Raw genomic sequence first — 23,324 nt, 5'->3', positions numbered from 1 at the left:
TACATACATTGTTTTGCTTTAATGTTCCTTCATGTTCATAACTAGAGACATGCATATAATTTTTAAAACAAAGGGAAAATGACACCTTAAGAACATTCAAATTATGTAATATATACACTAGAAATTTTGACAATAGATAATTTTAAATAATGCAATATTTACATTAGAAATTTTGAAAAATATCATCAAATTTGATCCCCAGTTGAGTGTGCAACAGCAGGGCCTAGCTGGTTTGCTGACCTAGGGAGAAGATATGCATGTGTTCTATTACCAACAGGTTTAAAGTTGTTATCTGCTCACTTGGACAAGCATCAATCACCTCTGAAAAAATGAGGCCAAATTAGAAAAAAAATTACCTAAAACTTCATCCAGACCTTGTGGCCAAGACAGGAACGGAAACAGGACTGCCAGAACATAGCTGTCTCTGGAGACTTACAGAGGCAGCCTGCCAACAGAGGCCTTATGTCATCATCATTTATTGTGTTCCTACTAACCTCCTTCAGTTATTCCCTGTTCCAGGCTTCCAGAAAGGACATTCAGTGATGTCAACATTTCCAGCGAATGCACTTCTTCCTGCCTAAACAGCATGACTCCTGAGTTCCAACCATATGGATTTAAGAACAATGGTCATTTATTTCCATTCCCTAAGAGACATTATCTTTTGTTTGCCTATGCTGCAATCTCTTTGTCACTGACATGATAGTATTTGATACGTTTTGCTGATTATAATCTGTATTGCATATATCTTATCCTGTATCTAACAGATTACTAGTAATAGGCTTAACAAGTTAATGATTTCACAAGAGCAAACAATTTTAACACCATAACACATAAGGGGTTTTGTTTTTTAAAAAACAAAAAGAAGGGGAAACTATTGCATATAGGTAAAAAACCTTATAAAAGAAAGGCCTTGTAAAATCATGAGTTAGGCCTGTTGCTTTGGCTGAGTGCAGTTAACATCTAGCCTGGTAAGTTCCCATGAGAAAGAATTAAAGGAATAAGAATCAGTTACCACAACAGTCTATTCTGGTAAGAGAACCGCTCACACCTGTATACACAATAAATCTATCCCATGAAAATCAGTGAATAAAAATACGTAAACTATTTGGAGAAATAAGGAGTTTGATGGACTGTTGGGAAAGGTGAGACAGGAAAAGCCTACAAATATGATTGCCTGGCAAGAGATACTAAAAATATAAAACCTGTGAGTGAAATAGAAATGAAAGCTAGTTTTGAGATGTAGGCATGCCAGGCAGGAAGACAGCAATTAGCTGGTGATGGGTTGGGTGGTAGTAAACAAAGGAGCCCCAGGGAGTAGCCGCCAAAGGTATCTGGGAAAAGGTAGATAAGAAAAGTAGTCTTTAGAGTTTAGAATACAGAATGATATGGTAATATAGTAGTTCTCATAGGCTTATGCGAAGTTTGTAGGTTTTTTATCTCACACTGGTTAGTCTATGTAAATCAGAATATTCAACACAAAAGGAGATATAATGTATTGTAACAAGGACCTACCTCCTGCTCTTACTTTCTTACTTCACCCTCTTACCTTAGCTTTTCCCCCTTAGCTTCTCTCTCTTCCTCTTGCCCTTTTAGCTTGCCTTCTTACCTTCTTATATCTCTTACCTCCTGCCCTTTACCTCCCGCTCTTACTTTACCTTACCCCTGCCACCTCTCTTACCCTGCTATTACCTTACTCTCTTACCCTGCTCTCACCTCTTACCTCTTCCTTCTTACCTCTCTCTCTTTCTCTCTCTCTCTCCCTCTCTCCCTCTCCTTGGGGCTTCCCTTCAGCTGAGGCTGGTGGCTGCAGACAGGCCGTGTTACCTGCGACAGTGTGGTGCTTCCCTCGTGGCTTTTGCCCTCTTTCCCTGGCTAGCTCTGGCCACCAGCATGGTAAAAAGGTACGGTCCTGTATTTTGGAATACAGTTCCAATCCTGTAGGTTCTTGCCTCAGCAGAAGCGTGAACAATGTGAGAAATAAAGGGATGGAACTCCGGTGGGGTACTTCAACTGGGTTTTATTAAATTCTCAGCATTCCCTTTCACCCAGGAGTCAGCCCGCCAAAGCCGACTAAACGCATGGGGTTTTACCTTAAATATGGGGGTGAGGGAGTGGGGAGGTTACACCTTGCAACCAATAGAGAATGGGAGTGATTCTGTACATAAATGACAACTTAAAAGACAAATCAAGGGACAGAGGGCGAAGGGGGACTTGGACCCCACCAACCACTCGACGTCCTCACCAGAACTTTCTAGAGGTCAGGGTGAGGCTTTGAAGTGACAGGCAGGACCCAGGTGTCACATAAACGATGACTGATTAATAACAATAACTGGGGTAAACCATAATGGAGTAAAATATGAGGTACATGGAACAAACCATTATAAAACAAAGAACAAAAGCATGCAAAAATTTGGTAAAGTCCAAAATGCACCACAACAGTTACCTATGACCCCTGCAATAAAACCACGTGTTCTATAAGTGTCTCAGGTTTGCAGAGTCCTCTCTCCCTACCGTTCATGGATGCTCTTGTACAATGGACATGTACAATAGCCCTTACCAAGCAATGAACTAAGTTTCACTTAATTGCTGGCCAATTAGATTTAACATGGTGCCTTTGGATATTTCCTATAAATATGAGCTATGTGAATAAAGAATTGGCTTTTCTGCATGAAGAAATTAGTGTCCTATCTGTTTGTATTGTGACACAGGTATGATAATTTTTGAGGGATCTTTGGCATTTAACTGCAAACACCTTTGACAATATTTGATAATTAGTTGTACAATCAAATAATAGTAGGTGCTGTCTTTTTAGGTTGATGGGGCAAAAATACCAATTCTAAACTGAGTGTCCCACTGATGAATAATAACCCCTGTAGGGTGTAGATCAACAATAGCAACACACACTGTAATATAAATGTCAGGCCATATCTGGTAACTTTGTTTGTTGTGTTCTGCTCTACTGTTTCAAGTGTGGTTTTCACCTCTGGAGTTAATTTCCTTGGAGAGGTTAACTCAGGGTCACCTTTGAGGACATTAAACAAGGGTGTTAACTGTGCGGTGGTTAACGCTAAATAAGGCCTTACTCGGTTGATGATACCCAAAGCTTCTGTGCATCATTAAAAGTTTGGACTTTGGTTGAAAATTGAATTGTTTGTGGCTGTAATGTTTGATCTAATATTTTAACTCCCAGGTATTTCCACAGGGGTTGTTGCTACACCTTTTTTGGTGCAATTTGCAGCTCAAACTCTTGCAGTGCTGTTGTGGTTTGAAAACAAACCAAGTGAGAGGCTCCAAGTCAAAAATACAATTTAATGAGAAGGAAAAAAATAAAATAAAATAAAATAAAATAAAATAAAATGCTACAATACAAAAAGAAAAACCACTGACAGAGTCAGAATACAACCTGATCAGGTTGATGGAAGCAGTCCAGATGAGGTGGTCTTCCTGAAGCACTGATCTCGTAGAAAGGTCTGGTAGCTCCAGTCCTCTGGGAATCCAGTTGGTGAAAGCTGCTTCTACTGTCCCAAATCCCAGCTTATATCCAGGTGAGAATGCTTGGCTCCTCCCCATGGGCGGAGCATCTCACAATGGGATGATGAGTTATAAGAGGTCCTTGATGGCCCATTAAAGAGAGGTAACTCCCAGAAGGCGTTATCTCTGAGTCATGCAAAAGGCATTGATGGGCCATTAACTAAAGATGGTGATAGAATACCTCCTAAACTACAACCCAGGACAAGTGCTCACATCAATCTCAGCCAAATCTGCAAAAGGCCTTTAGTTGGCATTGCAATCAAGATGTCATCCATATGGTGATAATGATATGCTCCTGAGAATTGTTCTTTCACTATTGAGAGTGCCTGTACAACAGACCATTGTTAAATTCTGGGGCTATTTTCCATACTCTGTGTCAGCACTATCCATTGATAACATTCGACTGGAGATGCATGATTGATGGAAGGCATTGTGAATGCAAACTTTGGGATATTGTCAGGATGTAAGGGAATAGTTTTGGTTTAGTTTTGGGATCTTTGGGAGGGAGATGTTCTTTTTATTATTACTTTAAATGAAGATATTTTCTTTTTTTAATTAGCAGAAACCCTTCCATGCTTGTTTGCAGCCAGATGTAGAGTAAAAGGAGGTGGAAGTTGGTGCAAAGGAGCTGTAACATCACGACAGAATTCAGTGGACAAGTTTCAGGAGGTGAGGTACATCCCAGATGGCCACTGGGGCGTGGAGGTGATGGGCAGTTTTCCATCTCCTGTTGCGCCATGAGGAACTGTATTCCATCAGTCATGATCTCCTTAGGATACCCTGGATCAATGTCAGCGGCACAATGCTGTTATCACCTCTGCAAAGCAGACATTGGAGTCTATCTCTAGTCCTCAAACCTCTCTAATTAGCTGTAGAAGTCTTGAAGACTGGACAAAGGGAATGGGAAGGTTATGACTCATTAGGCCTTTCTTTGTTTTTATGAGCTCTGGGGTGTATTTGGTGTTCCGAGTACAGAACTCTCAGATCCTGAGAGGAGATAGAAGCAGTCCTTGAAGAAATCCAAGTCAGGAAAAAAACCCAAAGTCTCTTGAAGCATTAAGAGTTGCCACTCAAAGCCCTTTCTGATGAAGCATCCCCAGGGCCTTGTTAGCACCAATAACTGGAGGCTGTGATTGCAGGCAGGCAGAGTCACTGGGCAGGTGGCTCTGGTGCTGAGTAAACCCTTTGCTTAGTAGAGCAGAAGAGCAAAGGCCTTAATCCTGGTCCCTGGGATGAGAGTGCAGCCCTGGAATGAGAGATTCTGTCCTGCCCAGAGCCCATGGCACTCCCTGGAGGCAGCGTGGGCTGTGCTGGACAGTGCCCAAGGAAGGACAGCTGTGTCACCGTGCCCGGCAGCCACAGGACTGCAAGGACACTGCCCCAGTGCCAAGAGGATAACCTGTCTCCTTGCAGACGACTGCCATGGCCAAGGGGACCAAGAGCTCAGGCACTTGCAGGCAGGTTCAAAGCTCTTGGGGAAGGACCCCCTGGGCAGGCAAGAATGAGGTCTTCTTTCCTCATCATCCTCATCCTCTTTCAAGCAATCAGCCCAGCCCTGTTTGCTCTTTCACCACTGGCCCAGGTTTGGCTTCGCTTGCACAGCACCTGCAGCCTTTCTGAGCCATGGTAATTCTACCCAGGCCAGCAGTGCCATGAAATTGGTCTCTTCCTTCCATGACCTCTGCTGGCCTGGTGCTTCTCACCCTGTCATCCAACAGATCCTACCATGAGGCAAATTTTTTTTACACAGAGGCTGGTGAAAGCAAGTAATAGGCTGTCCAGGGAGGCGTCGGATCCTTGGAAACATTCAGAGCCACGTTGGACGGGGCTTTGAGCAGCTTGCTCTGGTTGAAGATGTCCCTGTCCACAAGCTCCCTACCATACTAATACTAGGTTTGCATGGCCAGGCTTTGGTAAGGGAGGACTCTGGAAGTGCCTTCTGTGAGAGGTTACTGGAAGCAGCTGCTCCTCCATGTCCCACAGAGGCAACGCCAGCCAGCTTCAGGACCAACTGGCCACAGGCCAAGACTGGGCCAGTCAGAAATGCTGCTAACACCTTTGGGATAACAGATTCAAGAAAAAGAAAATCACTTATCCTGTAGTTGTAGCTGTGACCAGGGAAGAGCAGGGTGAGAACATGTGAGAGGAACACCTCTGCACACACCCAGGGCAGGGCAGGAGGAGGGGCAGGAGCTGCTCCAGGTGCTGGAGCTGATGGCCCTGAGATTCCCTGGTGCAGTCTGTGCTGAGGCAGCTGGGCCCCTGCAGCCCACGGAGGGCACAGAGTGCAGAGATGCACCTGCAGCGCCTGCAGGAGCCCGTGCCAGAGCAGGGGGATGCCTGAGTGCAAGCTGTGACCCCATGAGAAACCTGTGCTGGAGCAGGGACCTGGCAGGGACCTACAAACCTGTGCAGAGAGGAGCTCATGCTGGAGCCAGGTTCTGATCAGACTTGTGAGCCCATGGAAGAGTGACCCACATTGCAGCACTTTGTGAAGAACTGCTGTCTGTGAGATGAACTCACGTTGGAGAAGTTCATGGAGAGATGTCTCTGGGATGGACCCTTTGCACAGCAGGGCCGTGATTCCTTCCCCCAAGAAGCAGCAGCAGAAGGAACACGTGATGAACTGACCAGAACCCCCATGCCCTGTCTCCCTGCACCCATTGAGGTAGGAGGTAGAGCTGGGAAGGATGGAGGGATGGGCAGAAGGTGCTTTTAAGCACATTTATTTTACTTCTCACTATCCTATTCTGTTTTTGATAGCAATAAATTCAATTAATGGCTCGAATTTCAAACCTGTTTTGCCCATGATGGCATGTGCTGAATGATTTGTCCCAGTCCTTATCCCAAGCCATGAAGCCTTCATTCTGTTTTCTCTCTCCTGCCTGTCTCTGGAGGGGAGTGAGAGAGCAGCTTTGGTGAGTGTCTGGCATCCAGCCAGGGTACACTGACTACCTTTCCCTTACTTCATTCTTTCTTTCTTTCCAGAGGTCACAGTGATGATGTTGAGTGGGGCTTTGATTAAGGGAGTGAAGGGGGAGGGAAGTAATGGGGACAGGAGGCACAGGGATGTGGGACAGGCACCAGAGGGGCCCAGGCAGCTGGCAGGAGTCAAGGCCTGTCCCCCTGGGCCAGCAGCAGCCCCGTGCCCTGCCCAAGGTGCTCCCAGCAGGGGCTGGGCCCCACAGGCAGGGGGAGAGCCCAGTCCTGGGGGCGCCGTTTCTGCCCCGACCCCCGTCCAGCCCAGCCTCCCCCGTGTGTGCAGTGACTGCTGGCACGGGCTGCACTGGACAGCGGGACCTGCTGGGGACATTGAGAGCTGCCCCCACTGTGACACTGCCCTGGGGATTTCACAGGCACCAACCAAATCACAGCCAGCCCTGCCCCTTGTCATGTCCCACGGACTAGAGAGGATCACAGCCAGCCCTGCTCCTTGTGATGACAAAGGCCTTTTAAGTCTCAAGTGTGGGAAGAGCTTCTAAAAGAGCTCTCACTTGATCAGACACCAACGGAGCCAGCATTGAGGGAAGTCCTTTGAGTGCCCCAAGTGTGGGAAGAGCTTCATGTGCTGCTCCAGCTCCATCCCCCATGGGAGGATCCATGCTGGATGATCCCCAGTAACCCCTGGTGGGCAGAGCCCCAGTGATCCATGTGCTGGTGATCCGTGTTGGGAAGACACCTGGCTGGGGGCTCCACATCCTCCTGGCTCCCCGCGGCCCAAGATTTTCTTTTCATTTCTCTTTGTCCTTTCAAAACACACAAAACCAGAGTAAAAATAAATATTTTGAACTAAGACATGGATGGGAACATGAGGGAATCTTCCAGAGGATTTGGAGGGTGCTGGGTTCAATGGAGTTGAGGGTTCTTTGCAGGGATTTGGGTGTTGCTCAGGGCTTTGCGCTGCCCAGGCTTAGTGGCTCCGGCTGCATTGGGAGACCCTGGTGGAGGTTCTCTGGCAGCTGATCAACGACCCCCTGCCTGGAACTGTCCCCATGTCCCACTGTCCCGGTTCCCAGTGTCCCCTTTCCAGGATCCCCCTCTGCCCGCCGTCCATTCACCCTGCCCATTGCCATTTCACCCCACTCCCAATCCCATCCTGCTCCCATCCCAGTACGGATCCTATTCCTGGTCTCATTCTCTGTCCCTGTCCCGTATTCTCTGTCTGGTTTCCATAACCATATTTCCAGTCCTATATTTCCTCCCTTGTTCACATTCTCATATTCCCTGTTCTGCTGCTGGGCCCACATTTTCATTTCCATATTCCCTGTCCCATTCCAATATTCTAGCTCACAATCCCTTTCCTGTATTTCATACTCCCATTGGCGATTGCATTTCTGGTCCCATCTTCCTGTATTACCGTACTCCAGGGAATATTCTCCTGTTCCCAATCCCATTCCATGTCCCTGTCTCCATTCCCAATCCCATTCCCGCATTATGTGTCTCATTCCCTGTCCCAGTCTGGTACTCCTTAGCCAAATCTTGGTCCCATTCTTAATCTTTGTCCCCATTCCGTGTATCATTATTACCTATCCCTGTCCACATGGTCCAAGTCCCATTCCCCAGGGCTGCCTCTTCCATGGGATCCTGAGGGCTCCACAGCTCGGGCTGCCTGTGGCACAGGAACCCTTCAGCCCTGCTGCTGTCCTTGGCCAGCTGCACAGAGCACAAGGCTTTGGCCATTTCTCACAGGCCCCAGCTGGCCAGAGCAGCCCCTCCTGCCAGCCCCCGCTGTGCCTCAGAGCCCTCCCTCCTGCTGGGGACATGGAGGGGACACGGGCCTGCAGGAGCCTCCTGCTCTTGGCCCAGGAGCAAGGCTGCAGCTCCAGCCTTTGGGCGCTGGGCCGCAGCAGCCCAGGGGAGGCCCAGCGGCAGGGCTCGCAGGCCCGGACGTGTTTCACTGCAGCGCTTTGGAACGCTAATCCCCACCCCATATTCTCTCTGCGGTGGCTGTTTCCACCTTCCCGGTCCCGTTCCCATATTCCCATTCCCGGTTCCTGTCCGGTCTCCATTCCCTGTCCCTGACCTCACTGCCGGTCCATGTCCCCATTCCCTGTCCCAATCCCGCTTCCCGTCCCCATTCCCGGTCCCCTCTCACCGGACGCCGCCGCCACCGCTCCGGCCCCCCGCTCTTCTCTCGCCCACCAATCACAGCGCGCGGTCGCTCCTGTATTTGCATAACCACGCCCATATGGTTTGGCCCCGCCCAGCGCCGGCTGCAGCCGAGTCCGCGCGCTGGTCGCTCCCAGTTCCCTCCCAGCGCTCCCAGTAAGAGCGATACTGGGAGGGAAAGCGCTCCCAGTTCCTTCTTGCTGCTCCCAGGATCGCTCCCGCTGCCCTGCGGGGCTGGGCCGCTTTGGACCCCCCCCCAGGGCAGAGCGCGGCTGCTTTTGGGTGTCGGCACCGCCGGGCCGAGCTGGGAGCGGAGGAGGAGCGGGAAGAAGAGCAGAGACAGAGGAGGAGGACGAGAAAAGGAAAAGAGAATGACCGGAGCGGTAGGAAGAGTAGGAGCAGGATCTGCAGGGACAGAGGAGGAATAGGCGGAGCGAGAGGAAGAGAAGGAGCAGCAGCACGCGGTTCCCCCGCCCGCCCGCTCAGGCCGCAGCTCCCCCGGCTCCGGCAGCATCGACCCCCCCGGGACCCGCAGGTGAGCGGGGAGGAGGAGCTTTCCCCAAATCCATCGGGAGGGTTTCCGGGAGGGGCTTTTTTTGCGGAGCAGGGGATGTTTGGATCTTGCAGGACTCCAAAGCCCAGCCAGAAACGACCGTAGAGGGATCTTGGGGAGTGCTACGTGGCGATCACCCGGTACTAACGGGCAAAGCCTGGAGATGAGCGGGGTCCGGGCCCCCCGAGGCTGAAAGGGGCGCTGACTTCTGCAGCTGCACTTGGGCAATGGCAGCATCAAAGCCAATGCACTTAGCCCTTGTTTTCCCCCTAAAGCAGGACTTCCCATTCCCAAACCATGGCCCGATAGAGGAGGAGAAGGCCATGAGGAAGAGGAAGATGGCCCAGGAGCCCCAGGCAGGTGAGGAGGCAGTCAGTGCCCCTTTTTCCCCCTCTCTCCTGCTCCATCTCCCAGCCCAGCCTGGCCCCCGGCTGCAGGATAACCCCGCTGCCGACGCCGTCCTGCCGGGGCTGCCCTGAGGAGTTCTCCTTCCCTTCCCTATGTCATGTAGGCAAATCCTATCCTCTCCTTGTCCTTCCTCCCGCAGAGAAGGAGCCGTGGACGAAGATCAGGAAGGAGAAATGCACGCGGCAGGACCTTGTGGAAGAGGCCGTTTTGAGTGGCTCCACGGAGAAGGAATCCAACAGGGAGGAAAACTCTCAGAGATCTTGCACAAGGAGGGACTGCAAACACAGATCACAGGAATCTGAAGAGGAAAGACCCACCCTGGTCCAGGGAGGTGGCCGGAGCTTGGAGCAGGGGGTCCCTGAGCAGCTTCAGGATGGAGAAAAGCCCCACAAGTGCTCTAAATGTGGCAAGAGCTACAGCCACAGATCCTCCCTGGTCTACCACTGGAGAATCCACACGGGGGAACGGCCCTATGAGTGTGGGGAGTGTGGCAAGAGCTTCAGGTCAAGCTCTGACCTGATCAAACACCAGATAATCCACACAGGGAAGAGGCCCTATGGATGTCCTCAGTGTGAGAAGAGCTTCAGCCAGAGCTCCACCCTCATCCGCCATCAGATGATCCACACTGGGGAGAGGCCTTATGAGTGTGATCAATGCAGGAAGAGGTTTCAGACCAGCTCCAATCTCCTCTTCCACCAGCAGATTCACACTGATGAGAGGCCCTTCCGCTGCCTCGACTGCGGGAAGGGCTTCAAGCACAACTCCACCCTCGTAAGGCACCGGTGCATCCACACTGGGGAACAACCCTACAAGTGTCCCAACTGTGGGAAGAGCTTCAGCCAGAGATCCACCCTGACAGTCCACCAGAGGATCCACACGGGGGAATGGCCCTACAAGTGTGGGGAGTGTGGGAAGAGCTTCATGTGGAGCTCCCACCTGACTGCCCACCAAAGGAGCCACACACGGGAACGGCCTTATGAGTGTCCCAAGTGTGGGAAGAGCTTTATCCACAGCTCCAACCTGATCCTCCACCAGAGGAGCCATACAGGGGAACGGCCCTTCAAGTGTGCAGACTGTGATAAGAGCTTCAGGACAAGCTCCAACCTAACTGTCCACCAGAGAAGCCACACCAGGGAGAGGCCCTACAAGTGTGATAAATGCAGGAAGACATTTCCGACCAGCTCCGATCTCCTCCTGCACCAGCGGATTCACACGGATGAGAGGCCCTTCCGTTGTCCTGACTGTGGGAAGGGCTTCAACCGCAACTGGACCCTCATCACCCACCGGCGCATCCACACCGGAGAGAGGCCCTATGAATGTCCCAAGTGTGGGAAGAGCTTTTCACAGAGCTCTAACTTGATCCAACACCAACAGAGGCACCATTAAGGTAAAGCCCTGCGAGTGCCCTGACTGCAGGAAGAGCTTCATGCACTGCTCCAGCTCCATCCCCCATGGGAGGATCCACGCTCGATGATCCTGAGTGACCCCCAGTGGGCACAGCCCTGGTGATCCGTGGTGTTTGTAATCCATATTGGGAAGACACCTGGCTGGGGCCTTCACATCCTCCTGGCTCCCCGCGGCCTGGATTTTCCTTCAATTTCTCTTTGTTCTTTCAAAACATCCAAAACTGGGGTAAAAATAAAGATTTTTAACTAAGACCTGGATGGGGATCGGGGGGGATCTTCCAGGGGATGTGGGGGATGCTGGGTGCGAGGGAGTTGAGGGTTCCTGGCAGGGACTTGGGGCTTGCTCAGGGCTTTGGACACCCCAGGCCGAGCAGCTCTGGCTGGGAGATCCTGGTGGAGTTTCAGGGGAAACTGATCAAAGACCTCCTGCCCTGGAACTGTCCGTATGTCCCACGGTCCCAGTTTCTGTTGTCCCCTGTCCAGGATCATCTTCTCCCCACTCTCATGCCCTTTGCCCCCGTCCATTCCCATTTCACCTCACTCACATCCTGCCCCTCTCCCATGCCACTCCAGATCCCATTCCTGGTCTCATTCCCTATTGCTGTCTTGTAATCTCTGGTTGCCATTTCCATATTCCCAGTCCCGTATTCCCTGCCCTGTTCCGTTTCTTGCATTCCTGGTTCCACTGCCCGTCCCAAATTTACTTTTCTATATTCCCTGTCCTGTTCCCATATTCTAGATCCCAGTCCCATTTTTGTATTCCCTTTTCTGATATGGGTTCACTTTCCCAATCACCATCCCATAGTCTCTTTCCAGTTGCTGTTTCCATCTTCCCCATACCATTCGCAAACTGTCATCTGCAGTCCCTGTCCCTATCCCGTCCCTGTCCACATTCCTAGTCCCATTCCCCTGTCCTTCTCTTGTATTTCCCGTCCCAGTCACCATTCCCTGTCCCCATTCCCAATGCCATTCCTGGTGCCATTCCCCAGGGCTGCCTCTCACATGGGGCCCTCAGGGCTCCACAGCTCGGGCTGCCTGTGGCACAGGAACCCTTCAGCCCTGCTGCTGTCCTTGGCCAGCTGCACAGAGCACAAGGCTTTGGCCATTTCTCACAGGCCCCAGCTGGCCAGAGCAGCCCCTCCTGCCAGCCCCCGCTGTGCCTCAGAGCCCTCCCTCCTGCTGGGGACATGGAGGGGACACGGGCCTGCAGGAGCCTCCTGCTCTTGGCACAGGAGCAAGGCTGCAGCTCCAGCCTTTGGGCGCTGGGCCGCAGCAGCCCAGGGGAGGCCCAGCTGCAGGGCTCGCAGGCCCGGACGTGTTTCACTGCAGCGCTTTGGAACACTAATCCCCACCCCATATTCTCTCTTCAGTCACTGTTTCCATATTCCCTGTCCTGTTCCCATATTCCCATTCCCGATCCCATTCCTGTGTTTTCTGACCCACGCATTTGGCATTCCCACTCGTGTATTTTCTGTTCCACTCCCAATCCCCGTCCTCATTCCCGGTCACATCTCAAGTCCCGTTCTTGTATTTTGAATCCCACTGCCTGTCCTGGTCCCGGTCTCGGTCTCGATCCCCTATTCCGGCTCCCATTCCCTGCGCCAGTCCCAATTCCCGGTGCTATTCCTGGTCCCTGTCCCCATTCCTGGTACGATTCTCAGTCCCGGTCCCCAATTCCCGGCCTAATTCCCAGTCCTTGTTCCCATTCCCGATTTCAGTCCCGCGTGTCCGGTGCCATTCTTGGTCTCAGTCCCGTGGTACCGCTCTCTGTCCCGATTTATGGTCCCAATTCCCGCTCGCTGTCTCATCCCCGGTCCCTGTGCCTTCTCACCGGACGCCGCCGCCATCGCTCCGCCCCTCTCCGGCCCTCACGTCGCCAGGGAAAGAACGCGCTGCTTCGCCCACCAATCACAGCGCGCGATCGCTCCTGTATTTGCATAACCACGCCCATATGGTTTGGCCCCGCCCAGCGCCGGCTGCAGCCGAGTCCGCGCACTGTTCGCTCCCAGTTCCCTCCCAGCGCTCCCAGTAAGAGCGATACTGGGAGGGAAAGCGCTCCCAGTACCTTCTTGCTGCTCCCGGGATCGCTCTCGGGGCCGCGCGGGGCGGGGCCGCCTTGGAACCCCCCCAGGAGAGAGCGCGGCTGCTTTTGGGTGTGGGCACCGCCCGGGCCGAGCTGGGAGCGGAGGAGGAGCGGGAGGAAGAGCAGAGACAGAGGAGGAGGAACAGGAAAGAGAAAGAGAAAAGCAGCAGGGCAACCAGACACCGAGGAAAAAAAAGAGGAGGAGAGGAGGAAGAGGAGCAGCAGCAGCAGCAGCAGCACGCGGTTCCCCCGCCCGCCCGCTCAGGCCGCAGCTCCCCCGGCTCCGGCAGCATCGCCCCCCCCGGAACCCGCAGGTGAGCGGGGAGGGGGAGCTTTCCCCAAGTCCATCGCGGGCCTCTCCGGGAGGTTTTTTTTCGGAGCAGGGGATGTTCGGATCTTGCAGGACCCCGAAGCCCAGCCAGAAATGGCCCTGGAGGGATCTCGGCGGGTGAGCGGGGTCCGGGCCCCCCGAGGCTGAAAGGGGCGCTGACTTGTGCAGCTGCACTTGGGCAACGGGACCAGCCAAGCGAATGCTCTCAGCCCTTGTTTTACCCCCGATCCAGGATCTCCCATTCCCAAACCTCGGCCCGATGGAGGAGGAGGAGGCCGCGAGGGAGAGGAAGATGGCCCAGGATCTGCAAGCAGGTGAGGAGGCAGTCAGTGCCCCTTTTCCACTCTGTCCTGCTCCATGTCCCGGCCCAGCCTGGCCCCCGGCTGCAGGACAAGCCCGCTGCCGACGCCGTCCTGCCGGGGCTGCCCTGAGGGAAACTCCTTGCCCCTTGGCTGTGGCACGGAGACAAATCCCGTCCTCTCCTTGTCCTTCCTCCCCCAGACACGGAGCTGAGCACGGAGCCCGGGCAGGGCAAATCCCCGCGGCAGAAGCTCGTGCCACAGGCCCTTTGGAGCGGCTCTATGGCGCAGGAATCCAATGGGGAGGAAAAGGCCTGGAGATCCCGCACCAGGAGAGGCTGCAGACGCACTTTTCGGGGATCCCAGGAGGAAAGACCCACCTGGGGGCAGAGCTTGGAGCTGGGGGTCCCTGAGCAGCTTCACGATGGGGAGAAGCCCCAAAAATCCTCGAAATGCGAGAAGAGCTTCAGGTGGAGATCCTCTCTGCTCTGCCATAGGAGAATCCACACCGGAGAACAGCTCTACAAGTGTGAGGAGCGTGGGAAGAACTTCAGCCAGAGATCCAACCTGAGCACACACCAGTTGATCCACAGCAGGGAGAGGCCCTACAACTGTGACCAATGCAGGAAGAGGTTTAAGACCATCTCCCATCTGCTCAGGCACCAGTGGATTCACACAGATGAGAGGCTCTTCCACTGCCCTGACTGTGGGATGGGCTTCAAGCAAAACTCCACCCTCATCAGGCACCATCGCATCCACAACAGAGAGAGGCCCTATGAGTGTCCCGAGTGTGGGAAGAGCTTCAGGACGAGCTCCTACCTGAGCAAACACCAGTTGATCCACACTGGGGAGCGACCCTTCGACTGTACGGATTGTGGGAAGAGCTTTGTCCAGAGCTCTGATCTGATCACACACCAGAGGATCCACACAGGAGAACGGCCCTACGAGTGTGGGGAGTGTGGGAAGAGCTTCAGCCAGAGCTCCAACCTGATTGTCCACCAGAGGAGTCACACTGGGGAGAGGCCCTACGAGTGTGATCAATGCAGGAAGAGGTTTCTGACCAGCTCACATCTCCTCAGGCACCAGTGTATTCACACTGATGAGAGGCCCTTCCGCTGCCCCGACTGTGGGATTGGCTTCAAGCAAAACTCAGCCCTTATCAGGCACCAGAGCATCCACACAGGGGAGAGGCCCTACGAGTGTGACCAATGCAGGAAGAGGTTTAAGACCAGCTCCTGTCTCCTCAGGCATCAGCGGATTCACACAGATGAGAGGCCCTTCCACTGCCCCGACTGCGGGAAGGGATTCAAGGAAAACTCGGCCCTCATCAGGCACCAGCACATCCACACAGGGGAGAAGCCCTACCAGTGTCCCCAGTGTGGGAACAGCTTCACCCGGGGCTCCGCCCTAATTTTACACCAGATGATTCACACGGGGGAAAAGCCCTATGAGTGTGACCAATGCAGGAAGACGTTTCCGACCAGCTCACATCTACTCAGGCACCAGCGGATTCACACGGATGAGAGGCCCTTCCGCTGTCCTGACTGCGGGATGAGCTTCAAGCAGAACTCCCACCTCGTCACTCACCAGCGTATCCACACCGGGGAGAGGCCGTACGAGTGTCCCCAGTGTGGGAAGAGCTTCTCACAGAGCTCTCACTTGACCAGACACCAACAGAGCCAGCACTGAGTGAAGCCCTGGAGTGCCCTGAGTGTGGGAAGAGCTTTGTGCACTGCTCCAGCTCCATCCCCCATGGGAGGATCCGTGCTGGATGATCCCCAGTGAGCCCAGGTGGGCAGAGCCCTGGTGATCCCTGGTGCCAGTGATCTCTGTTGGGAAGACACCTGGCTGGGGGCTCTACGTCCTCCTGTCTTCCCCTGGACACCTGGCGTTTCTTTTAATTTCTCTTTGTCGTTTCAAAACACTCAAAAGCAGCCTAAAAATAAACACGTTGAACTAAGACAAATGGGGATCCTCCAGGGTATGTGGGGGATGCTAGGTGTGAGGGAATTGAGGGTTCCTGGCAGGGACTTGGGCCTTGCTCAGGGCTTTGGGCTCCCCAGGCCGAGCAGCTCTAGCTGCACTGGGAGACCCTGGCGGAGGTTCTGGGGCAGCTGATCAAGGCTCCCCTGCCCAAGAACTGTCCTCATGTCCCACTGTCCCGGTTCCCAGTGTCCCCTGTCCAGGATCCCCCTCTCCTCACTGTCACTCCTCCTGCCCCCTGCCCGTTCTCATTTCACCCAACTCTCAGTCCTGTCCTGCTCCCATCCCAGTCCAGATCCCATTCCCGGTCTCCTTTCCAGTACCTGTCCCGTATTTTCTGTCTGGTTGCTGTTCCTCCATTTCCATTCCCATATTCCCTGCCCCCTTACACTTGTCGTATTTTCCCTCCTGCTGCTGGTCCCGCATTTCCATTGCTATATTCCCTGCCCTGTTCCCATATTACAGTTCACATCTCCATTCCTGTATTCCCTTTTCTGATCCTGGCCATATTTTCCTAATCCCCGTCCCATATTCTCTCTCCAGTTGCTGTTTCCATGTTCTGTGCCCTGTTTCCACAGTGCCATTGCAGATCCCATTCCCATATTCTCATATTACCGTATCCCAGGGAGTACTCCTGTATTCCTGGTCCCATTCCCAGTCTATGTCTCTATTCCTCTTACCAATCTCGTATTCCCTGTGTCATTTCCAATCCCAGTCCTGTATTCCTGGTCCCATTCTTGCTCCCTGTCCCCATTCTGTGTATCATTCCTAGTCCCTGTCTTGTATTTCCAGTCCCATTCCCTGTCTCTTTCTCCATCTCCACACCAATTCCCAGACCCTGTCCTGGCAGCTGCCCCGCTGTCACAGGAGAGCTTTCCAGCAGGGAGGCTCTGCGGGCCCCCCGGGCTGTGCCCCCTCCCAGGCCGTGCCCACCCGGGTGCTGATGTCCGGCCCGGGCTCTCTCGCTCTTCCCGGCTCTCGCACAGTCCCGGGCTGAGCGGGCACCGACCGCCCGGCACCGCAGGGCCCTGAGCCCCTGCTCAGCAAAGGGGCAGTGGCCATTGCCGGCCCGTGGCCAGGGGCTCCGGACATTCCCCATCCCCGGCACAACCCGCAGCGCCCACCGCAGCTCCCTCGAGCCGGGCACTGCGGGTTCCGCAACGAGCCAGAATATTCTGTTCATGGAATCTTTGTTAGCTCTGCTTAGATGTGCAAAACCAGCTGCTGCTGGCACAATCCTATCTAACACTGAAGGGTTTCCACCCAAAATGATGCTTTCAGTTTTGACACACCATTAAGAAATCCAAGAGCAAAAGAGGCAGCTGATTACAGAATCTTGCAGAATCACATCCCAGAACATTTTGGTTCATACAAATATAAATGGAAGCTGAGAAAGTCAACAATATTAGAAAACAAGCTTTTAACAGTGGTACTAGAAGAGCTCAGGCAATCCATTTGATTGGAATGAGCCCTCTCTTTATGACAACTGAGCAATTGCCAGCGAATTTCCCAAATCAGTGAAATAGGGAGCCGTTGCAGCAGCAGCATCACACACAGCGATGACGGAGAACACGATAGGACAAGCACCTGCAAAAATTAAAGCTTCTACTTACAATTAACAAATTTGTTTTGAGTTTTACTATTATTATACCTATTAACCACTATTTATAAAGAGTCAAAAAGACAAAAAAATACTAGTAACAAAAATAACTAATATTAATAGCAAAAAAGAGATAATAGCAAAAAAAGGAATTCAAAATGGTAATAAAAGCCCTACCTACTTATACTAGGTTTGCATGGCCAGACTTTGTTAAGGGAGGACTCTGGAAGTACCTTCTGTGAGAGGCTGCTGGAAGCAGCTGCTCCTCCATGTCCTGCACAGGCAACGCCAGCCATCTCCAGGATGGACCAGACGTAGGTCAAGGCTGGACCAGTTAGAAATGGTGGCAACAACTTCAGGATAACAGATTGAAGAAAAAGAAAACCACTTATCCTGTAGTTGTAACTGTGACCAAGGAGGAGCAGGGTGAGAACATGTGAGAGGAACAACTCTGCACACACCCAGGGCAGGGCAGGAGGAGGGGCAGGAGCTGCTCCAGGTGCTGGAGCTGATGGCCCTGAGATTCCCTGGTGCAGTCTGTGCTGAGGCAGCTGGGCCCCTGCAGCCCACGGAGGGCACAGAGTGCAGAGATGCACCTGCAGCGCCTGCAGGAGCCTGAGCCAGAGCAGGGGCTGGGCCCCACAGGCAGAGGGAGAGCCCAGTCCTGGGGGCGCCGTTTCTGCCCCGACCCCCGTCCAGCCCAGCCTCCCCCGTGTGTGCAGTGACTGCTGGCACGGGCTGCACTGGACAGCGGGACCTGCTGGGGACATTGAGAGCTGCCCCCACTGTGACACTGCCCTGGGGATTTCACAGGCACCAACCAAATCACAGCCAGCCCTGCCCCTTGTCATGTCCCACAGACTAGAGAGGATCACAGCCATGTGATGTCACAGGGCCTACAACTGCCCCGAGCGCGGGAAGAGCTTCATGCACTGCTCCAGCAAATCCCCCATGGGAGGCTTCGCATTAGATGATCCCCAGTGACCCTCAGTGTGCAGAGTCCTGGTGATCCCTGGTGCCAATGACACATGTTGGGGAGACACCTGGCTGGGGGCTCCACATCTTCCTGGCTCCCCATGGCCTGGATTTTCTTATCATTACTCTTTGTCGTTTCAAATCACGCAAAACCAGGGTAAAAATAAAGATTTTGAACTAACACGTGCATGGGGACATGGGGGAGATTTTCCAGGGAATGTGAGAGATGCTGGGTGCAAGGGAGTTGAGGGTTCCTGGCAGGGACTTGGGCATTGCTCAGGGCTTTGGGCATTCCCAACCAAAGGTCTCCAGCTGTGCTGGGAGACCCTGGTAGAGGTTCTGGGGCAGCTGATCAAGGACCCCCTGCCCTGAAACTGTTCCCATGTCTTCCTTCCTGGTTCCTGGTGTCCCCTGTCCAGGATTCCCCTCTCCTCACTGTCACTCCTCTTGCCCCCCACCCATTCCTGTCACCCCACTCCTGGCCCTATCCTGTTCCAATCCCTGTCCATATCCAATTCCTGGTATCTTTTTCTGTCCCTACTCCATATTCTCTGTTTGGCTGCTTTTCCCATATTCCCATATTCGTGTTCTGTTCCTGTTCTTGTATTCCTGGTCCCCCTGCCCGTCCCAAATTTTCAATTCTACATTTCTCGCTCTGATCCCATATTTCCATTTCCAGTCCTGTCCTGGCATTCCCACTTCCAATCCTGGTCCCACCTTCCTAATCCCCATACCATATTCTCTCTCTGGTTGCAGTTTCTATGTTACCTGTCCACATATTCCCATCCCCCAATCTATTCCCAGTCCATATCCGTATTCCCTGACCCAATCCCGTATTCCTGGTCCCTGTCTCTTTACTTCCAGTCCCAGTCCCTGTACAGATCGCGTATTCGGAGACACTGTCACCATTCCAGGTCCAATTCCCCATTCCTGGTGCCATTTCACAGGTCTGCCTCTTCCATGGGATCCTGAGGGCTCCATAGCTCGGGCTGCCTGTGGCACAGGAACCCTTCAGCCCTGCTGCTGTCCTTGGCCAGCTGCACAGAGCACAAGGCTTTGGCCATTTCTCACAGGCCCCAGCTGGCCAGAGCAGCCCCTCCTGCCAGCCCCCGCTGTGCCTCAGAGCCCTCCCTCCTGCTGGGGACATGGAGGGGACACGGGCCTGCAGGAGCCTCCTGCTCTTGGCCCAGGAGCAAGGCTGCAGCTCCAGCCTTTGGGCGCTGGGCCGCAGCAGCCCAGGGGAGGCCCAGCTGCAGGGCTCGCAGGCCCGGACGTGTTTCACTGCAGCGCTTTGGAACACGAATCCCCACCCCATATTCTCTCTGCGGTGGCTGTTTCCATCTTCCCAGTCCCGTTCTCATATTCCCATCACAGGTCTCATCTCCGTCCCCAACCGCGGGCCCTGTTCCCATTTCTTGTAACATTCTCGCTCTCTGTCCCATCCCCGGTCCCTGCCCCCTCTCACCGCACGCCGCCGCCATCCCTGCAGCACCCCCGCCGTCCCTCACGTGACCAGGGAAACCCCACGCTACTCCCGCCCACCAATCACAGCGCGGGATCGCTCCTCTACTTGCGTAACCACGCCCTTTGGCTTGGCCACCCCCTCAGCGCCGGCTGCAGCCGAGTCTGGGCGCTGTTCGCTCCCAGTTCCCACCTAGTTCTCCCAGTAAGAGTGATACTGGGGGGTGAAGCACTTCCAATTCTTTCCCGCTTCTCCCAGGATCGTTCCCGGTGCTCCCTGTATCGCTCCCAGTATGGTGCAGGGCGGGGCCGCTTTGGAACCCCCCAGGGCAGAGCGCGGCTGCTTTTGGGTGTCGGCACTGCCCGGGCCGAGCTGGGAGCGGAAGAGGAGCGGGAAGAAGAGGAAAAAAGAGGAGAAGGACGAGGAAAGGCGGGAGCGGCAGGAAGAGGAGGAGGGTGAACAGGAGGAGCTGAAGGAGGAGGAGTAGCAGCAGAATCACTACGTGGTTCCCTCGGTGGCCCGCTCATGCCACAGCTCCCGGGATCCCGCAGCATCACCCCCTCGGAACCCGCAGGTGAGCGGGGATGGAGAGCTCTCCCCAAATCTGTCGGGGAGGGTTCCTCTGGGAGGGCTTTTTTGCGGGGCAGGGGATGTTTGGATCTTGCAAGACCCCAAAACTGAGCCGGCAATGACCCTGGAGGGATCTTGGGGGGGGGGGGGGGGGTGTCCCACGTGGCGATTTGCCGGTACTGGTGCGCAGAGGGGCGATATCCGGGTTGGGGATCTCTGGGGGGGAACGCTCGAGCCCCGGAGTGGGGAGAGCACAGAGGGGCGATCCTGGAGCCGGCAGACCCCAGCAGCCTGGAGGGGTGGCGAGCCTGGAGATGAGCGGGGTCCGGGCCCCCCGAGGCCGAAAGGGGCGATGGCTTCTGCAGCTGCACTTGGGGAACGGGACGATCAAACCCAACGTGCTCAGCCCTTGTTTTCCCACCCAAACCAGGATTTCCCACTCCCAAACCTTGGCCGGATGAAGGAGGAGGAGGCTGTGAGGAAGATGAAGATGGCCCACGAGCCCCAGGCAGGTGAGGAGGAAGTCACTGCCCCTTTCCCTCTGCCTCCTGCTCCATCTCTCAGCCCAGCCTGGCCACTGTCGCAGTCATGGGAGAATGCCATGAACCGATACGGTTTACTGGCAAAACTCAGTTTATTAGAAGTGTTTACAGAATATATAGCACACCTAATAAGCTCATGAAGAAAACTAAAAGCAAGCATTGCATTGGTCAGTGAAGGGGTGAGAAAGTAACACCCAGCTCTGCATTCCTATGGCTTCTGCTACACCTTTGACAGTAGCCAGAGGTTACCTCCCTGAGAGCCCAGAGACACCAGGCCTCTGTCTTAAGGAAGAGGGCTGCAGTAAAGATAAGGCTGCTATAAAGATAAGGGCTGGTTACGTATCTTGAAGTTATCTTGCTGCAGAGTGTTTATATGACCCTTCTTAGATAACCATTCCTCTACAGGCCACCAGCTGCAAGATGACCCTGCTGCCAAAGCCAACCTACTGGGAACGTGTTGGGGGCATCTCCTTCCCCATCCCTGTGGCACAGAGGTAAATCCCATCCTCTCCTTGTCCTTCCTCCCCCAGACAAGGAGCTGAGGACCGAGACCAGGGAGGGCACATCCTCATGGCATAACCTTGTGGAAGAAGCCGTTTTCAGTGGTTCCATGGTGCAAGAATCCAACAGGCAGGAAAAGTGCCAAAGATCCTGCACGAGGAGTGGCTGCAAACGCAGATCACGATGATCTGAGGAGGAAAGACTCACACTGGGCCAGAGAGGCAGCCAGAGATGCAGCCACAGCTTGGAGCTGGGGGTCCATGAGCAGCTTCCCAATGGCAAGAAGCCCCACAAGTGCACCAAATGTGAGAAGAGCTTCAGCAAGAGGTCCTCCCTGTTCTGCCACTTCATAATCCACCTTGGTAAATGGCCCTGTGAGTGTGGGGAGTGTGGGAACGGCTTTAGGGCAAACTCTGAACTGATCATCCACCAGAGGATCCACATGGGGGAACGGCCCTATGACTGTGATAAATGCAGGAAGAGGTTTCCCACCAGCTCCCATCTCCTCCTGCACCAGCTGATTCACACGGATGAGAGGCCCTTCTGCTGCCCCGACTGTGGGATGGGCTTCAAGCACAACTCCATCCTCATCACCCACTGGCGTATTCACACTGGGGAGAGGCCCTACAAGTGTCCCGAGTGTGGGAAGAGCTTCTCACAGAGCTCCACCCTGACTGTTCACCATAGGAGCCACACAGGGGAACGGCCCTATGAGTGTGGGGAGTGTGGGAAGAGCTTTATCCACAGCTCTAACTCGATTCTCCACCACAGAATCCACACAGGGAATAGGCCTTTTGAGTCTGGGGAGTGTGGGAAGAGCTTCATCCAGAGTTCCCACCTGACTGTCCACCAGAGGAGCCACACCGGTGGGAGGCCCTATGAGTGTGATGTGTGCAGGAAGAGGTTTCACACCAGCTCTGATCTCCTCAACCACCAGTGGATTCACACAGATGAGAGGCCCTTCCGCTGCCCCGACTGTGGGAAGGGCTTCAGGTACAACTCCAACCTCGCCAACCCCTGGTGCATCCACACTGGGGAGAGGCCCTACAAGTGTCCCAAATGTGGGAAGAGCTTGAACAGCTCAACCTTGTGCAAACACCAACAGAGGCACCACTAAGGGAAGCCCTGTGAGTACCCCTTATGTGGGAAGAGCTTCGTGTGCTGCTCCAGCTCCATCCCCCATGTGAGGATCCGTGCTGGATGATCCCCAGTGACCCCCCGTGGGCAGAGTCCTGGTGATCCGTGGTGCCGGTGATCTGTCTTGGGAAAACACCTGGCTGGGGGCTCCACATCCTCATGGCTCCCCATGGACACCTGGACACATCCACAGACCAACATCAAAAATCTGTTGTGGAGAGAGGATTTGTCAACTTCTGACCCCAGAAAAATCTCACTTTTTGCATCTTCTGCTGACATCAAGGAACGCTGCATGGCCTTGGAAGTCTTCTCCAACATTAATCCATCATTTCATTTCTCTCTGGCCCATGGGCATCTTCCACAGCCAATGGGGACAGACTGGGTTAAAACCCACGCTTGTGAAGACAGTGAGGTTGAAACCCCTCCAAAAAAGCATGTGGATGCTCTGATGGCAGGGACACGTAAATTCGTTTGTTTTGGCCTTGAAACGAAAAGGTTTCTGTTCACCCCTTTGAAAGCCCTGAAATTGGGATAAAAATAAATATGTTGAAATGAGACATGGATGGGGACATGTCCGGGCCAATGACATAGATGGGGACGTCAGGGATATGGATGTGGATATGAACTGAGACAGCATCAATGCCACCACAGTGCCACCACCACCTACATCTTGGCCATGGTGAAGCACTGCCTGATGGTGTTCCTGCCACCACATCCACACTGTCACCACCATGGTGTCCCAGCCAAACGTCACCCATCACCAGAGCGGGACAGGGAGACAGACACAAGTGGCCCAAAAGCAAGTGACAGCCATCAGGGTGTCCTAGGGCCACT

The 23,324-nt window shown here is 53.8% G+C and overlaps 2 protein-coding genes and 1 long non-coding RNA gene across 3 annotated transcripts in view; 2 read left to right on the top strand and 1 right to left on the bottom strand.

Annotated features, from left to right (window-relative positions):
* Positions 1 to 6,961: 6,961 nt before the first annotated feature.
* On the bottom strand, positions 6,962 to 12,873 carry LOC136374994 (uncharacterized). Its single transcript, XR_010746027.1, has 2 exons — positions 12,839 to 12,873; positions 6,962 to 7,277 (listed from the first exon to the last, which is right to left on the bottom strand). It is a non-coding gene; the product is annotated as an uncharacterized lncRNA (long non-coding RNA).
* On the top strand, positions 10,080 to 11,077 carry LOC136374992 (zinc finger protein 892-like). Its single transcript, XM_066340349.1, has one exon. It carries the CDS (start codon positions 10,217 to 10,219, stop codon positions 10,985 to 10,987), a length of 771 nt encoding a protein of 256 aa, XP_066196446.1. The 5' UTR covers positions 10,080 to 10,216; the 3' UTR covers positions 10,988 to 11,077.
* A 670-nt stretch (positions 12,874 to 13,543) lies between the features above and the next one.
* The window catches only part of LOC136374995 (zinc finger protein 208-like), a 29,857-nt gene continuing 20,076 nt past the window's right edge, over positions 13,544 to 23,324 (top strand). The window contains 5 exon segments of the mRNA XM_066340350.1: positions 13,544 to 13,735; positions 13,923 to 15,419; positions 15,422 to 15,494; positions 19,999 to 20,223; positions 21,291 to 22,546. Coding sequence (XP_066196447.1) covers positions 13,621 to 13,735; positions 13,923 to 15,419; positions 15,422 to 15,494; positions 19,999 to 20,223; positions 21,291 to 22,546 — 3,166 coding nt within the window. The 5' untranslated portion in view covers positions 13,544 to 13,620.

This window comes from Sylvia atricapilla, unplaced genomic scaffold (genome assembly GCF_009819655.1).
Source record: "Sylvia atricapilla isolate bSylAtr1 unplaced genomic scaffold, bSylAtr1.pri scaffold_68_arrow_ctg1, whole genome shotgun sequence".
NCBI lineage: Eukaryota > Metazoa > Chordata > Aves > Passeriformes > Sylviidae > Sylvia > Sylvia atricapilla.
Note: the sequence above shows the minus strand (reverse complement) of the source record. Positions and strands in the feature narration are given on the sequence as shown.